This window comes from Osmerus eperlanus, chromosome 14, assembly GCF_963692335.1.
Source record: "Osmerus eperlanus chromosome 14, fOsmEpe2.1, whole genome shotgun sequence".
NCBI lineage: Eukaryota > Metazoa > Chordata > Actinopteri > Osmeriformes > Osmeridae > Osmerus > Osmerus eperlanus.
The window spans coordinates 18,114,259-18,128,359 of NC_085031.1; the positions used below are offsets into that span (position 1 = coordinate 18,114,259).

At 48.2% G+C, this 14,101-nt stretch overlaps 1 protein-coding gene across 2 annotated transcripts; it reads left to right on the forward strand.

The window, feature by feature from the left end:
* Positions 1 to 3: 3 nt before the first annotated feature.
* On the forward strand, positions 4 to 13,377 carry ugdh (UDP-glucose 6-dehydrogenase). 2 transcript variants are annotated; one of them, XM_062478712.1, is made up of 12 exons: positions 4 to 191; positions 486 to 647; positions 1,199 to 1,300; positions 1,377 to 1,577; positions 1,871 to 2,068; positions 3,468 to 3,615; positions 5,487 to 5,581; positions 8,106 to 8,240; positions 8,897 to 9,020; positions 10,943 to 11,034; positions 11,671 to 11,781; positions 11,931 to 13,377. In XM_062478712.1, the coding sequence occupies exons 2-12, from the start codon at positions 486 to 488 to the stop codon at positions 12,024 to 12,026; spliced, it is 1,464 nt and encodes a 487-aa protein (XP_062334696.1). In that variant the 5' UTR covers positions 4 to 191; the 3' UTR covers positions 12,027 to 13,377. The 2 variants fall into 2 exon arrangements, with proteins under 2 accessions (XP_062334696.1, XP_062334697.1); XM_062478713.1 differs by lacking the exon at positions 4 to 191 and having other exon boundaries at positions 490 to 647; positions 1,203 to 1,300.
* The last annotated feature ends 724 nt before the right edge of the window (positions 13,378 to 14,101 follow it).

Consider the following 14,101-nt stretch of genomic DNA (forward strand, 5'->3'; position numbering starts at 1 on the left):
CCGGAAGACAACCGCTCCAGCAAGAGTTTATTTGAAGTACAGAATACTAAACTCATTTATACTGGACTTGTGCACCAGCGTAGTAGTCTTAGTTTAACGTGCACAGTTAACAATTTAAAATATTGCCTTTTGGTAGCATCACGTATTTGGACAACGGAACCTGAGGTTCAGGGTTTTCTGGAATCTGTAAGGTAATTTTGCTTGCTGGTCTTGGTCGTTGCAGTGATTCCTGCTAGCTAGCAAAACTACGTCCAGTGTCAAGTCAACGCGCAAACCTACAATGTGATATTGAAAATTTGAGATAGTCTTTTAAATGAATGCCGTCATTCGTTTTTGTTTTTATTTATTTACTTCTAGCTTCTCTGTACAGTTCATGATAACGCAGTGGACTCCCCCAACCCTGCTGTGTAGGGAGTGAAAAGATTGCAAACTGTCAACTGAACTTTTGCAGCAAATTGGCATTGACTTTTGACTGTTCCTTTCAGATGTTTCAAATAAAGAAAATTTGTTGCATCGGAGCAGGATATGTCGGAGGTCCGACTTGCAGCGTGATCGCTCAAATGTGTCCGGAGATACAAGTGACGGTAGTCGACGTCAACGAGTCCCGAATCAAAGCCTGGAACTCCGATACGCTTCCCATATACGAGGTAGAGCTCTAAAGGTGCTCTAGAGATACGGTCCAACTGCAATGTTACAGGTTATATTTAGTCGTTTAGCAGACGCTCTTATCCATAATACATAATACATGTAGGCTCTTCATAGCCCCTTGCATTCCTCTAGTGTGGTGGTGGTTAATGAGTGAGTCTGTCCAGCCAGGCCTGAGAGAGGTGGTGGTGGTGGTTAATGAGTGAGTCTGTCCAGCCAGGCCTGAGAGAGGTGGTGGAGGTGGTTAATGAGTGAGTCTGTCCAGCCAGGCCTGAGAGAGGTGGTGGAGGTGGTTAATGAGTGAGTCTGTCCAGCCAGGCCTGAGAGAGGTGGTGGAGGTGGTTAATGAGTGAGTCTGTCCAGCCAGGCCTGAGAGAGGTGGTGGAGGTGGTTAATGAGTGAGTCTGTCCAGCCAGGCCTGAGAGAGGTGGTGGAGGTGGTTAATGAGTGAGTCTGTCCAGCCAGGCCTGAGAGAGGTGGTGGTGGTGGTTAATGAGTGAGTCTGTCCAGCCAGGCCTGAGAGAGGTGGTGGTTAATGAGTGAGTCTGTCCAGCCAGGCCTGAGAGAGGTGGTGGAGTCCTGCAGAGGAAGGAACCTGTTCTTCTCAACTGACATCGACTCTGCCATCAGGGAGGCTGACTTGGTGTTCATCTCTGTGAGTCCTCTGATACACACACATACACATACACACACACCCCCTCTCTCACCAGCCCCCTCTCCCCTGGCCACAGGTGAACACGCCAACCAAGACTTACGGGATGGGGAAAGGGCGAGCTGCTGACCTCAAGTACATCGAGGCGTGCGCCCGACGCATCGTGGAGGTTTCAAACGGCTACAAGATCGTCACGGAGAAGAGCACCGTCCCGGTCCGCGCTGCTGAGAGCATCCGGAGGATCTTTGACGCCAACACCAAACCCAGCCTCAACCTGCAGGTGTGTTCATATAGTTCAGAACATTTCATTCATTCAGCAGATGCTTCCATCCAAAGCCACATATGAAGAGTGCATGTAGAAAGTAGAGCAGAAGATCAAGGATCAGCAGTGTAGAGTTCTAACAGTCCTAGTTTTAACCCTAACTCAAGGATCAGCAGTATAGGGTTAGAGTTCTAACAGAGTCCAGGAGGGCTCTGTATTCACAGGCACATGGAGTGTGTGTGTGTAGAGGTCAAAGTTCTTTCTTTCTCCTGTCAGGATAAATGATAAGGAAACTGTGTGTGTGTGTGCAGGTGCTGTCCAACCCTGAGTTCCTGGCAGAGGGGACGGCAGTGCGAGACCTGAAGGAGCCAGACCGCGTCCTGATTGGAGGAGATGAGACAGCGGAGGGCCAGCGCGCCATCAGGGCTCTGAGCTGCGTGTATGAGCGCTGGGTCCCCCGGACCCGCATCATCACCACCAACACCTGGAGCTCTGAGCTCTCCAAGCTGGTGGGTTAGATGGACAGCAATAACACAGTTTGTGTGTGTTATGCAGGTGTAACAGGTGGATATTAGAGTACAGTAAGTTATTACAGTAATCAAATAAAAGCAAATTTATTTGTATAGCCCTTTTTACACGCAAGCATGTCACAGAGGGCTTCACATATGCCCATAGAACTGCCCCTCAACCAACCTAAACCCTCAAGGAAGACAAGGAAAAACTCCCAAAAAACTCTCAACAGGAGAAAAAAATGGAAGAAACCTTGGGAGGAGCAATTCAGAGAGGGATCCCCTCCTCCAGAGACGGTTGGTGAGAGAGAAGAGCAGAACACAGGCTAAACATAGTCATACAGTGTCGATCGGTTGACAACACCAAAATCCATTGTTCAACTTTATAGATGTAGGACAGGACCGGGAGACTCGCGACCAGGTCCAGCGTTGGCTGACCGACGACCAGGCAGGTGCTGACAACTCAAACCCCCCACACCACAAGGGATGTGTGTGGGGGGGGACAGAGAGAGGAGAGCAGGGATTAGAGAATGCCAGGAGCAGCTAACAGTTACAGTCATAATAGAATGAGATCCCCACCGGTCAAGTGTGGACTGGTGCAGCAATTTAACAGAGCAAAAAAGGGGAATTTGATGCAACCCCACACACCAAGACAGCGACAGCCCCCCTCATTTGGAACATGAAATCTGTTCCAGGGGAAGAGAACTCTAAAATAAGTTATACTTATAGAATAAGGATGGAAACAACCCGTCCCTCATTGCCTCCAACTAGTAACATACTTACCTTTAACAGTCGTAGAATTGACTAAACAAGAACGTTTTTAACCTAATTTTAAATGTCGAAACAGTATCAGACTCCTTAATTGAGACGGGTAATTTGTTCCAGAGACGAGGTGCTCTATATGAGAACGCCCTACCTCCAGCTGTTTTTTTCTTAATTTTGGGAACCACCAGATAGCCGGCATCTTGAGATCTAAGTGTCCTTGCGGGGCAATAGGGTGCAAGGAGACCGGAGAGGTACAGTGGTGCCAATCCATGCAGAGATTTGTAGGTTAGTAGTAGAACTTTGAAGTCAGCTCTGGCTTGGATAGGGAGCCAGTGTAGAGAGACAAGAGTAGATGTTATGTGATCAAACTTTCTTGTTCTGGTCAATAGTCTAGCAGCAGCATTTTGCACCCGCTGTAAATTTTTTAGGTGGGTAATTGGGAGGCCAGAGAACAACACATTGCAATAGTCCAATCGGGACGTAACAAATGCATGTATTAGTTTTTCGGCTTCATCCTTTGAGAGAAATTTTCGTATTTTGGCAATATTACGTAGATGGAAAAATGCAGTTCTGGTAATTTGCTTAATATGGTACTAATAACTGTGTGTGTGTGTGTGTGTGTGTGTGTGTGCAGGCAGCCAATGCGTTCCTGGCCCAGCGCATCAGCAGCATCAACAGCATCAGTGCACTGTGTGAGGCGACTGGTGCTGATGTGGAGGAGGTGGCCAGAGCCATCGGCATGGACCAGAGGATAGGAAGCAAGTTCCTGAAGGCCAGCGTTGGTCAGTACACACACACACACACACGGACCAGAGGATAGGAAGCAAGTTCCTGAAGGCCAGCATTGGTCAGTACACACACACACACACGGACCAGAGGATAGGAAGCAAGTTCCTGAAGGCCAGCGTTGGTCAGTACACACACACACACACACACGGACCAGAGGATAGGAAGCAAGTTCCTGAAGGCCAGCGTTGGTCAGTACACACACACACACACACACACACACACGGACCAGAGGATAGGAAGCAAGTTCCTGAAGGCCAGCGTTGGTCAGTACACACACACAAACACACGGACCAGAGGATAGGAAGCAAGTTCCTGAAGGCCAGCGTTGGTCAGTACACACACACACACACACGGACCAGAGGATAGGAAGCAAGTTCCTCAAGGCCATGAAACACACACACAGACCAGAGGATAGGAAGCAAGTTCCTGAAGGCCAGCGTTGGTCAGTACACACACACACACACACGGACTAGAGGATAGGAAGCAAGTTCCTGAAGGCCAGCGTTGGTCAGTACACACACACACACACACGGACCAGAGGATAGGAAGCAAGTTCCTCAAGGCCAGCGTTGGTCAGTACACACACACAAACACACGGACCAGAGGATAGGAAGCAAGTTCCTGAAGGCCAGCGTTGGTCAGTACACACACACAAACACACGGACCAGAGGATAGGAAGCAAGTTCCTGAAGGCCAGCGTTGGTCAGTACACACACACAAACACACGGACCAGAGGATAGGAAGCAAGTTCCTGAAGGCCAGCGTTGGTCAGTATACACACACAAACCAGAGGATAGGAAGCAAGTTCCTGAAGGCCAGCGTTGGTCAGTACACACACACACGGACCATAGGATAGGAAGCAAGTTCCTGAAGGCCAGCGTTGGTCAGTACACACACACACACACACACAGACCATAGGATAGGAAGCAAGTTCCTGAAGGCCAGCGTTGGTCAGTACACACACACACACACACACAGACCAGAGGATAGGAAGCAAGTTCCTGAAGGCCAGCGTTGGTCAGTACACACACACACACACACACGGACCAGAGGATAGGAAGCAAGTTCCTGAAGGCCAGCGTTGGTCAGTACACACACACACGGACCATAGGATAGGAAGCAAGTTCCTGAAGGCCAGCGTTGGTCAGTACACACACACACACACACACGGACCAGAGGATAGGAAGCAAGTTCCTGAAGGCCAGCGTTGGTCAGTACACACACACACACACACACGGACCAGAGGATAGGAAGCAAGTTCCTGAAGGCCAGCGTTGGTCAGTACACACACACAAACACACGGACCAGAGGATAGGAAGCAAGTTCCTGAAGGCCAGCGTTGGTCAGTACACACACACAAACACACGGACCAGAGGATAGGAAGCAAGTTCCTGAAGGCCAGCGTTGGTCAGTACACACACACACACACACAGACCATAGGATAGGAAGCAAGTTCCTGAAGGCCAGTGTTGGTCAGTACACACACACACACACACACAGACCAGAGGATAGGAAGCAAGTTCCTGAAGGCCAGCGTTGGTCAGTACACACACACACACACACGGACCAGAGGATAGGAAGCAAGTTCCTGAAGGCCAGCGTTGGTCAGTACACACACACACACACACGGACCAGAGGATAGGAAGCAAGTTCCTGAAGGCCAGCGTTGGTCAGTACACACACACACACACACGGACCAGAGGATAGGAAGCAAGTTCCTCAAGGCCATGAAACTCATCTAACTAATCGCTCCCCTCTCCTCTCACCCTCCCTCTCTCTCCTCCACCTCGTCCCTCCCTCCCCCTTTCCATCTCTCTCCCCTCCATCTCTCCCTACCCCTACCTCTGTCCCTCCCTCCCTCCAGGGTTTGGAGGTAGCTGTTTCCAGAAGGATGTGCTGAACCTGGTCTACCTGTGTGAGGCCCTCAACCTCCCAGAGGTCGCCTCCTACTGGCAGCAGGTGGAACTGCACTTAACTCATTACAACCAAATGCAGATTTCAACACGTCTGGATCCTTTTGATCCCATGATAGGGTCTCTGTCCTGACAGAGTTAGGGTCTGTCCTGAAGTCTGAGGCCACTAGTCTGATACTTCTGTTTGGCATTTGTTTAAAATGTTGTACACATTCTTTCCTTACAAATGATATCAGCTTAACAGATTGAGTGGAAAGTTGAATATTTGAAAAGCTTCTCCCAGCATGATCTGTGTTCCAAAGGCTTCTTGGGATGTCACAGCTTGGCTTTCTCAGTCTTCAGTTTCCCCATTAAATGTTTTAATATGGTCTCAGACTTTAGGACCCTCCTGTAGATATGACCCTGTCTCTCTGCAGGTGATAGATGGGGAGTCAGATGGCTGAGCGGTTAGGGAGTCGGACTATTAATCAGAAGGTTGCCGGTTCGATTCCCGGCCGAGCAAAAATGACGTTGTGTCCTTGGGAAAGGCACTTCACCCTACTTGCCTTGGGGGGGATGTCCCTGTACTTACTGTAAGTCGCTCTGGATAAGAGTGTCTGCTGAATGACTACATGTAAATGTAGATATGACCCTGTCTCTCTGCAGGTGATAGATATGACCCTGTGTCTCTGCAGGTGATATACATTTACATTTATTCATTTAGCAGACGCTTTTATCCAAAGCGACTTCCAAGAGAGAGCTTTACAAAGTGCATAGGTCACTGATAGTAACAACAAGATAGCCACAAAAACATTGCGAGTAGCCAAAACATGAAGCCCACATTGTGAACAACCAAAGTAAGTGCCAAAGGGAAGAACCATAAGAGCATGTAGTTAAACAAGTTACAATTAGACAACGTGAACCGCTATAAGTGCAAGTGTACCTGTGGAAAAAACAAGCAACAATAATAAAAACAATATATCACAGCGAGTACCGCTAACCACAAGAGCAACAAGTCTCTAAGCAAGAGTCATTGTGATCCTTGAGGAAACTAACATCGGGTCAAGCGAACCATTCCTAAGTACCGTTGTACTCCCAGAACAAGTGCGTCTTGAGCCTTTTCTTGAAGGTGGTGAGACAGTCAGTGTCTCTGATGGAGGTGGGGAGTTGATTCCACCACTGGGGGGCCAGACAGGAGAAGAGCTTGTGTTGGGACCGGGCGGTCTTGAGCGGTGGGACCACCAGGCGGTTGTCTGAAGAAGACCGTAGGTGACGGGTGGGGGTGTAAGGCTGCAGGAGAGACTTGATGTAGACGGGTGCAGTCCCGTTCACTGCTCGGAAGGTCAGTACCAGGGTCTTGAATCTGATATGGGCCATGATAGGTATCCAGTGGAGAGAGATGAGGAGCGGGGTAACATGGGAGCGTCTGGGTAGATTGTAGACCAGGCGGGCCGCTGCGTTCTGAATCCTCTGAAGAGGGCGGGTTGCACATGCTGGGAGACCGGCGAGCAGCGAGTTGCAGTAGTCCAACTTGGAGAGGACAAGTGCTTGGACTAGCAGCTGGGTGGAGTGCTCACACAGGTATCTCCTGATCTTCCGGATGTTGTAGAGGGTGAATCTACACGACCGGGAGACTGCAGCAATGTGGGCCGTGAGGGAGAGCTCGTCGTCCATGGTAACCCCAAGGTTCCTGGCAGAGGATGAGGGGGTCACCGTTGCAGATCCCAGGGTGATTGAGAGATCGTGGGAGATGGAGGGTTTAGCCGGGATGATGAGAAGTTCTGTTTTGGCGAGGTTCAGCTGGAGGTGGTGCTCGGTCATCCAGGCGGAGATGTCTGTGAGGCAGGCCTCAATCCTAGCTGAGATCCCCGGATCGGTCAGGGGGAACGACAGGTACAGCTGCGTGTCGTCAGCGTAGCAGTGGTAGGAGAAGCCATGGGAGGTGATGATTGGTCCAAGTGAGGTGGTGTACAGAGAGAAGAGGAGGGGTCTAAGGACGGAGCCCTGTGGGACACCAGTGGAGAGCTGGCGAGGGCCTGACAGTTTGCCTCCCCAGGAGACCTGGTAGGATCTTCCCGACAGGTAGGATGAGATCCACTGGAGTGCAGTGCCAGTGATGCCCATCTCAGAAAGTCTGGAGAGCAGGATCTGGTCGTTAACCGTATCAAACGCTGCAGAAAGGTCCAGCAGAATGATGACGGATGACCTGGAAGCCGCTCTGGCAGGCTGGAGGGCAGTGGTGACGGAAAGGAGGGCAGTCTCTGTGGAGTGGCCAGTCTTGAAGCCCGATTGGTTGGGGTCAAGCAGGTTGTTCTGAGAAAGTTTGACAGTTGGTTAGATACAGCACGTTCAATTGTTTTTGAAAAGAAGGGTAACAGTGATACCGGTCTGTAGTTCTGGAGGATGGCAGGGTTAAGGGAGGGTTTTTTGAGTAGAGGGGTAACTCTAGCCTGTTTGAAGGCAGAGGGGAAGGTGCCGGAGGTAAGAGAGAAGTTTAGGACATGGAGAAGAAAAGTTATGATGGAGGGGGAGATGGATATATATGACCCTGTCTCTCTGCAGGTGATTTATATGACACTGTTTCTCTCCAGGTGATAGATATGAATGAGTACCAGCGCAGGAGGTTTGCCTGCAGGATCATTGACTGTCTCTTCAACACCGTGACTGGGAAGAAGATCGCTCTGCTGGGCTTCTCCTTCAAGAAGGATACAGGAGACACCAGGCAGGTCCTCTCTCTACCTGTTGCCTCTCTCTATCTCTGTCATCTCTACCCTCTTTGTCTATCTCAATCTTACTCTCCCATTTGTACTTTGTGCTTTTGTTCTGCTAATATGAATCTAACCCTAATAAATGCAGGAGGGAGTGTTGGTGTGTTGGGGGCAGGGCTTCTGTTTCAACCTTAAGACTTGATCACAGACTCAGAATCACCTTTCATCTACATCCTAACCCTCCACCCTGCCTTACTTCACAAGGTGACCCTCCACCCTGCCTTACTTCACAAGGTGACCCTCCACCCTGCCTTACTTCACAAGGTGACCCTCCACCCTGCCTTACTTCACAAGGTGACCCTCCACCCTGCCTTACTTCACAAGGTGACCCTCCACCCTGCCTTACTTCACAAGGTGACCCTCCACCCTGCCTTACTTCACAAGGTGACCCTCCACCCTGCCTTACTTCACAAGGTGACCCTCCACCCTGCCTTACTTCACAAGGTGACCCTCCACCCTGCCTTACTTCACAAGGTGACCCTCCACCCTGCCTTACTTCACAAGGTGACCCTCCACCCTGCCTTACTTCACAAGGTGACCCTCCACCCTGCCTTACTTCACAAGGTGCTAGGAGTTAGCAGGCGTTTGTGTGTCTGTGTCTTTACCTCAGGGAGTCCTCCAGTATCTACATCTCTCAGTACCTGCTGGATGAAGGAGCTAATCTGCACATCTACGACCCCAAAGTCCTGAAGCAGCAGATCCAGCAGGACCTGTCCAGCACCTCAGAGCCCAACAGAGGTCTGGCTGTGTGTGTATCTGTCAGTGTGTTGGTATGTGTGGCGGTCTGTGTGTGTATCTGTCAGTGTGTTGGTGTGTGTGTGTGTCGGTCTGTGTGTGTGTCTGTCAGTGTGTTGGTGTGTGTGTCGGTCTGTGTGTGTGTCTGTCAGTGTGTTGGTGTGTGTGTCGGTCTGTGTGTGTGTCTGTCAGTGTGTTGGTGTGTGTGTCGGTCTGTGTGTCTGTGTCTGTCAGTGTGTCAGATTATATTCGATCTCACTGCTGCCTTTTGATACAGTGGATCATGACATCGTCATCGCGAGGTTGGAACACTGGGCTGGGGTAAAGGGGACTGCACTACAGTGGTTCAGATCCTATCTCACAGACAGGGCCTTTTCAGTCACTATAGACAGTTTTTCTTCTTCCGTAGCTCCTGTTTCCTCTGGGGTTCCGCGGGGGTAAATTTTGGGGCCTATTCTTTTAAATCTGTAGCCTATATGCTTACTCTGGAAGATATCATTAGGAAACACAAAATCTCGTAATATTTTTATGCTGATGACACACAACTTTACCTGCCTTTGAAACTGGTGATGATTCTGTTCAACCTATCTTAGACTGCATTGCGGATATAAAAAAGTGGCTTTCTCCAACTGAACGATGAAAAGACTGAAGTGATTATTTTGGTCCTGCTGGCTCTAGAGCTAGTCTTGTTAACAGGATTAGTATTTTTTTCCCTAATGTCAGTCCTCATGTCAAGAATCTTGGGTTCATTATTGACTCGGACCTTGGGTTAGTTAAACAGATTAAACTCAGTGGTAAAAAACAGTTTCTATCAGTTACGACTGATTTCTAAGTTTAAATCTGCATTGTCTTTTAAAGACCTTGAAACTGTTTTTCATGCTTTTATCATCTCACGTTTAGATTACTGTAATTCCCTCGATGATGGTCTCCCCCAGTCCTCACTCTCCCGTCTTCAGATGGTGCAGAATGCTGCTGACAGAATATTATCATCAACTAGGAAGTTTGACCACATTACTCCCAGTCTTGGCCTCTTTGCACTGGCTTCCTGTCCAGTACAGAATACATTTTAAAATGTTGTTTGTTTTTAAAGCTCTTAATGGACAGGCCCCTTCGTATATCTTGGACCTCTTACAACTACACGCACCCCGGTCACTGAGGTCTGCGGACAAACTACTTTCATACACTCCCCGGTCATGCTGCATACGCACAGCTGATAGAGCCTTTGCAATTGCCATATGCTGTGGATTCAACTTCCCCTTTCTATCAGGCAGGCTCCTTCATTGTCTGTTTTTAAATCCAAACATAAAACACACTTATATGCACTAGCGTGTCCCACTAACTCTTGAGTTGTGATGTAACTTTTTTTTTTTTTTGCTTTTGTTCAGCACCTTGGTCAGCCTTGCTGTGTTAGTGTGCTTTATAAATTAAATGTAATTACTTACACTTGTTCCGGAAGTACAACGGTACTTAGGCATGATTTGCTGGACCTGATGTTAGTTTCCTTCAGTAACACAAGGACTCTTATTGAGGGACTTGTTGCTCTTGTTGGTTAGTTATAACTGATTTAACTTTTTGTACTCGCTGTGAATTATATTAATGTTGCTTGCTTTCCTACAGGTACACTCTTGCACTTTTGAGGTTCATGTTGTTTAATTGTAACTTGTTTAACTACATGCTCTTCTGGTTCTACCCATTGGCTCTTATTTGCTTTTCACAATGTATGCTTCATGTTTTGACTACCCACAATGTTTTTGGGGCTACCTCGTTGTTTATGATCATTGACCTATGACCTACCTCTCTTGGAAGTCGCTTTGGATAAAAGCGTCTGCTAAATGAATAAATGTAAATGTCTGTCAGTGTGTTGGTGTGTGGGTCTGTGTGTCTTAGCATGTGTTTGCTGACACTGTTGGAATGTTTTTTTGCAGTGTCTGAGCTGGTTACCGTGACTACAGACCCGTACCAGGCTTGCCAGAGTGCCCATGCCCTTGTCATCTGCACTGAGTGGGACATGTTCAAGGTGACGCACGCACACACACACACACCAGTGTTTCCTCTATTTTGTTCAAAATCAAATTTTGTTTTTTTTCAAAATCGAACAATCACATATTGTACTCCTTAACGGGTTAAATAGCATTTACAGGAAAAAAAAATCTACTGTTTTGTTATAAAAACATTCTATAAGCCACTTCAAAAAATATAAACCACAAGAAAAATTTTAAATCGGGTTATAAACCGCGGTTTTATTTCCGAAAAATACGGTAGTATTATAAACCAATCAAGTAGGCTACTCATCAATGATGCAAACTTTTTTTTGGGGGAAATATTCTTCTTCTTGGCTGCCTCGCGTAGACTAGCTTACGTTTGTTGTGCGTGATAGCCAGGAAATGAAAAAATATACCTGCGTGACACTAAAACAGGTGTAGTAATGGCTACTTTTTACTTGAGTATATGTCAGAGCCCACACTTCTTTACTTTAACTTGAGTGATAAGGTGTAGTCAGAACTTCAACTTTTATCACTGTCTTTAAACATGAGTATCTGTACTTCTACTTGAGTGAAGGATGTGTGTACTTTTGCCATCTCTGCTAGTGAGTTGGGAAGTACCAGAAGCTAGCATAGCCCAGCTGCCCTCCTCACCCCCCCCTTCCCCCCAGGACCTGGACTATGAGAGGATCTACCAGCGGATGCTGAAACCAGCCTTCCTGTTTGACGGACGCAGAGTCCTGGACCACCTGCACCCTCAGCTGCAGAGCATCGGCTTCCAGGTACCTCGTACACACTCATACACAAACACTCATATACACACGATAATTAACAACCCAGGCTTCCAGGTACCTCGTACACAATCATACACAAACACTCATATACACACGATAATTAACAACCTGGATTTTTGTACCTTGTACGTGTGTAGATTGAGACCATCGGCAAGAAGGTGACGTCTGTGCGCATCCCCTACACCCCCTCAGCCAGCCTTGCAGAGCCACCAAGCAAGAAGCCCAAGATCTGATCTGAGACCTGATCTACACCCCCTCAGCCAGCCTTGCAGAGCCACCAAGCAAGAAGCCCAAGATCTGATCTGAGACCTGATCTACACCCCCTCAGCCAGCCTTGCAGAGCCACCAAGCAAGAAGCCCAAGATCTGATCTGAGACCTGATCTACACCCCCTCAGCCAGCCTTGCAGAGCCACCAAGCAAGAAGCCCAAGATCTGATCTGAGACCTGATCTACACCCCCTCAGCCAGCCTTGCAGAGCCACCAAGCAAGAAGCCCAAGATCTGATCTGAGACCTGATCTACACCCCCTCAGCCAGCCTTGCAGAGCCACCAAGCAAGAAGCCCAAGATCTGATCTGAGACCTGATCTACACCCCCTCAGCCAGCCTTGCAGAGCCACCAAGCAAGAAGCCCAAGATCTGATCTGAGACCTGATCTACACCCCCTCAGCCAGCCTTGCAGAGCCACCAAGCAAGAAGCCCAAGATCTGATCTGAGACCTGATCTACACCCCCTCAGCCAGCCTTGCAGAGCCACCAAGCAAGAAGCCCAAGATCTGATCTGAGACCTGATCTACACCCCCTCAGCCAGCCTTGCAGAGCCACCAAGCAAGAAGCCCAAGATCTGATCTGAGACCTGATCTACACCCCCTCAGCCAGCCTTGCAGAGCCACCAAGCAAGAAGCCCAAGATCTGATCTGAGACCTGATCTACACCCCCTCAGCCAGCCTTGCAGAGCCACCAAGCAAGAAGCCCAAGATCTGATCTGAGACCTGATCTACACCCCCTCAGCCAGCCTTGCAGAGCCACCAAGCAAGAAGCCCAAGATCTGATCTGAGACCTGATCTACACCCCCTCAGCCAGCCTTGCAGAGCCACCAAGCAAGAAGCCCAAGATCTGATCTGAGACCTGATCTACACCCCCTCAGCCAGCCTTGCAGAGCCACCAAGCAAGAAGCCCAAGATCTGATCTGAGACCTGATCTACACCCCCTCAGCCAGCTTTGCAGAGCCATCAAGCAAGAAGCCCAAGATCTGATCTGAGACCTGATCTACACCCCCTCAGCCAGCTTTGCAGAGCCATCAAGCAAGAAGCCCAAGATCTGATCTGAGACCTGATCTACACACACCCCTCTGTTTCTCCTGATCTACACACACACACACCTGTTTCTCCTGATCTACACACACACCTGTTTCTCCTGATCTACACACACATGCCTGAACTAACCACACCCCCCACTTCTCTCTGCTCTAGCAGAACTATCTCTCCCACAGTCCCTGTAACACTCTGCCTCTAGGCCTCACAGCCTATAGAAACCCTAGTAGGAGTTCCTATCACAGCCTATAGAAACCCTAGTAGGAGTTCCTATCACAGCCTATAGAAACCCTAGTAGGAGTTCCTATCACAGCCTATAGAAACCCTAGTAGGAGTTCCTATCACAGCCTATAGAAACCCTAGTAGGAGTTCCTATCACAGCCTATAGAAAACCCAAAGCAGAAATGTTCTGGTGGGTTGTATCAAGACCAGAATGTGTTTCTTTCAGCTTTGATCTTCCTGTAAGCATAACCCTAACCCTTTGATCTTCCTGTAAGCATAACCCTAACCCTTTGATCTTCCTGTAACCCTAACCCCCCTTAAACTACTCACTTCCATGTCCTTTTCATATTGGTAAAAAAAAAGAAAGAAGCTATTATACATGTGCAGATAAATCATGACAACCATAAACTACCTATTTTATACTGTTTCAACAATACAGGATTGCATAGTTTCAACAGGACAGTATTGAGTGCTAAAGCTCAGTGTAGTGGCGTTGGTTATAACAGGTAGGTGATAGGGAAATGATCAGTAGAGTTTGTATTTTAGATTTGAAAAATGTGTAATTGTTTAGAGGAGCAATGTCATCATTGTGTGACTGTTGACTAAATAAAATGGACCAATTAAATGTGTGCATAGTCATTTCCTCAAGGCCTTTGCATCCAAATAACATGCTTAACATGCTTAGCCTTAAACCATCTGTACTGTCCATTTGTTAATCTGTATCAAAGTAGATCCATATAGGGTTAGCCTAACCCTAACATTTAATAATGATATGG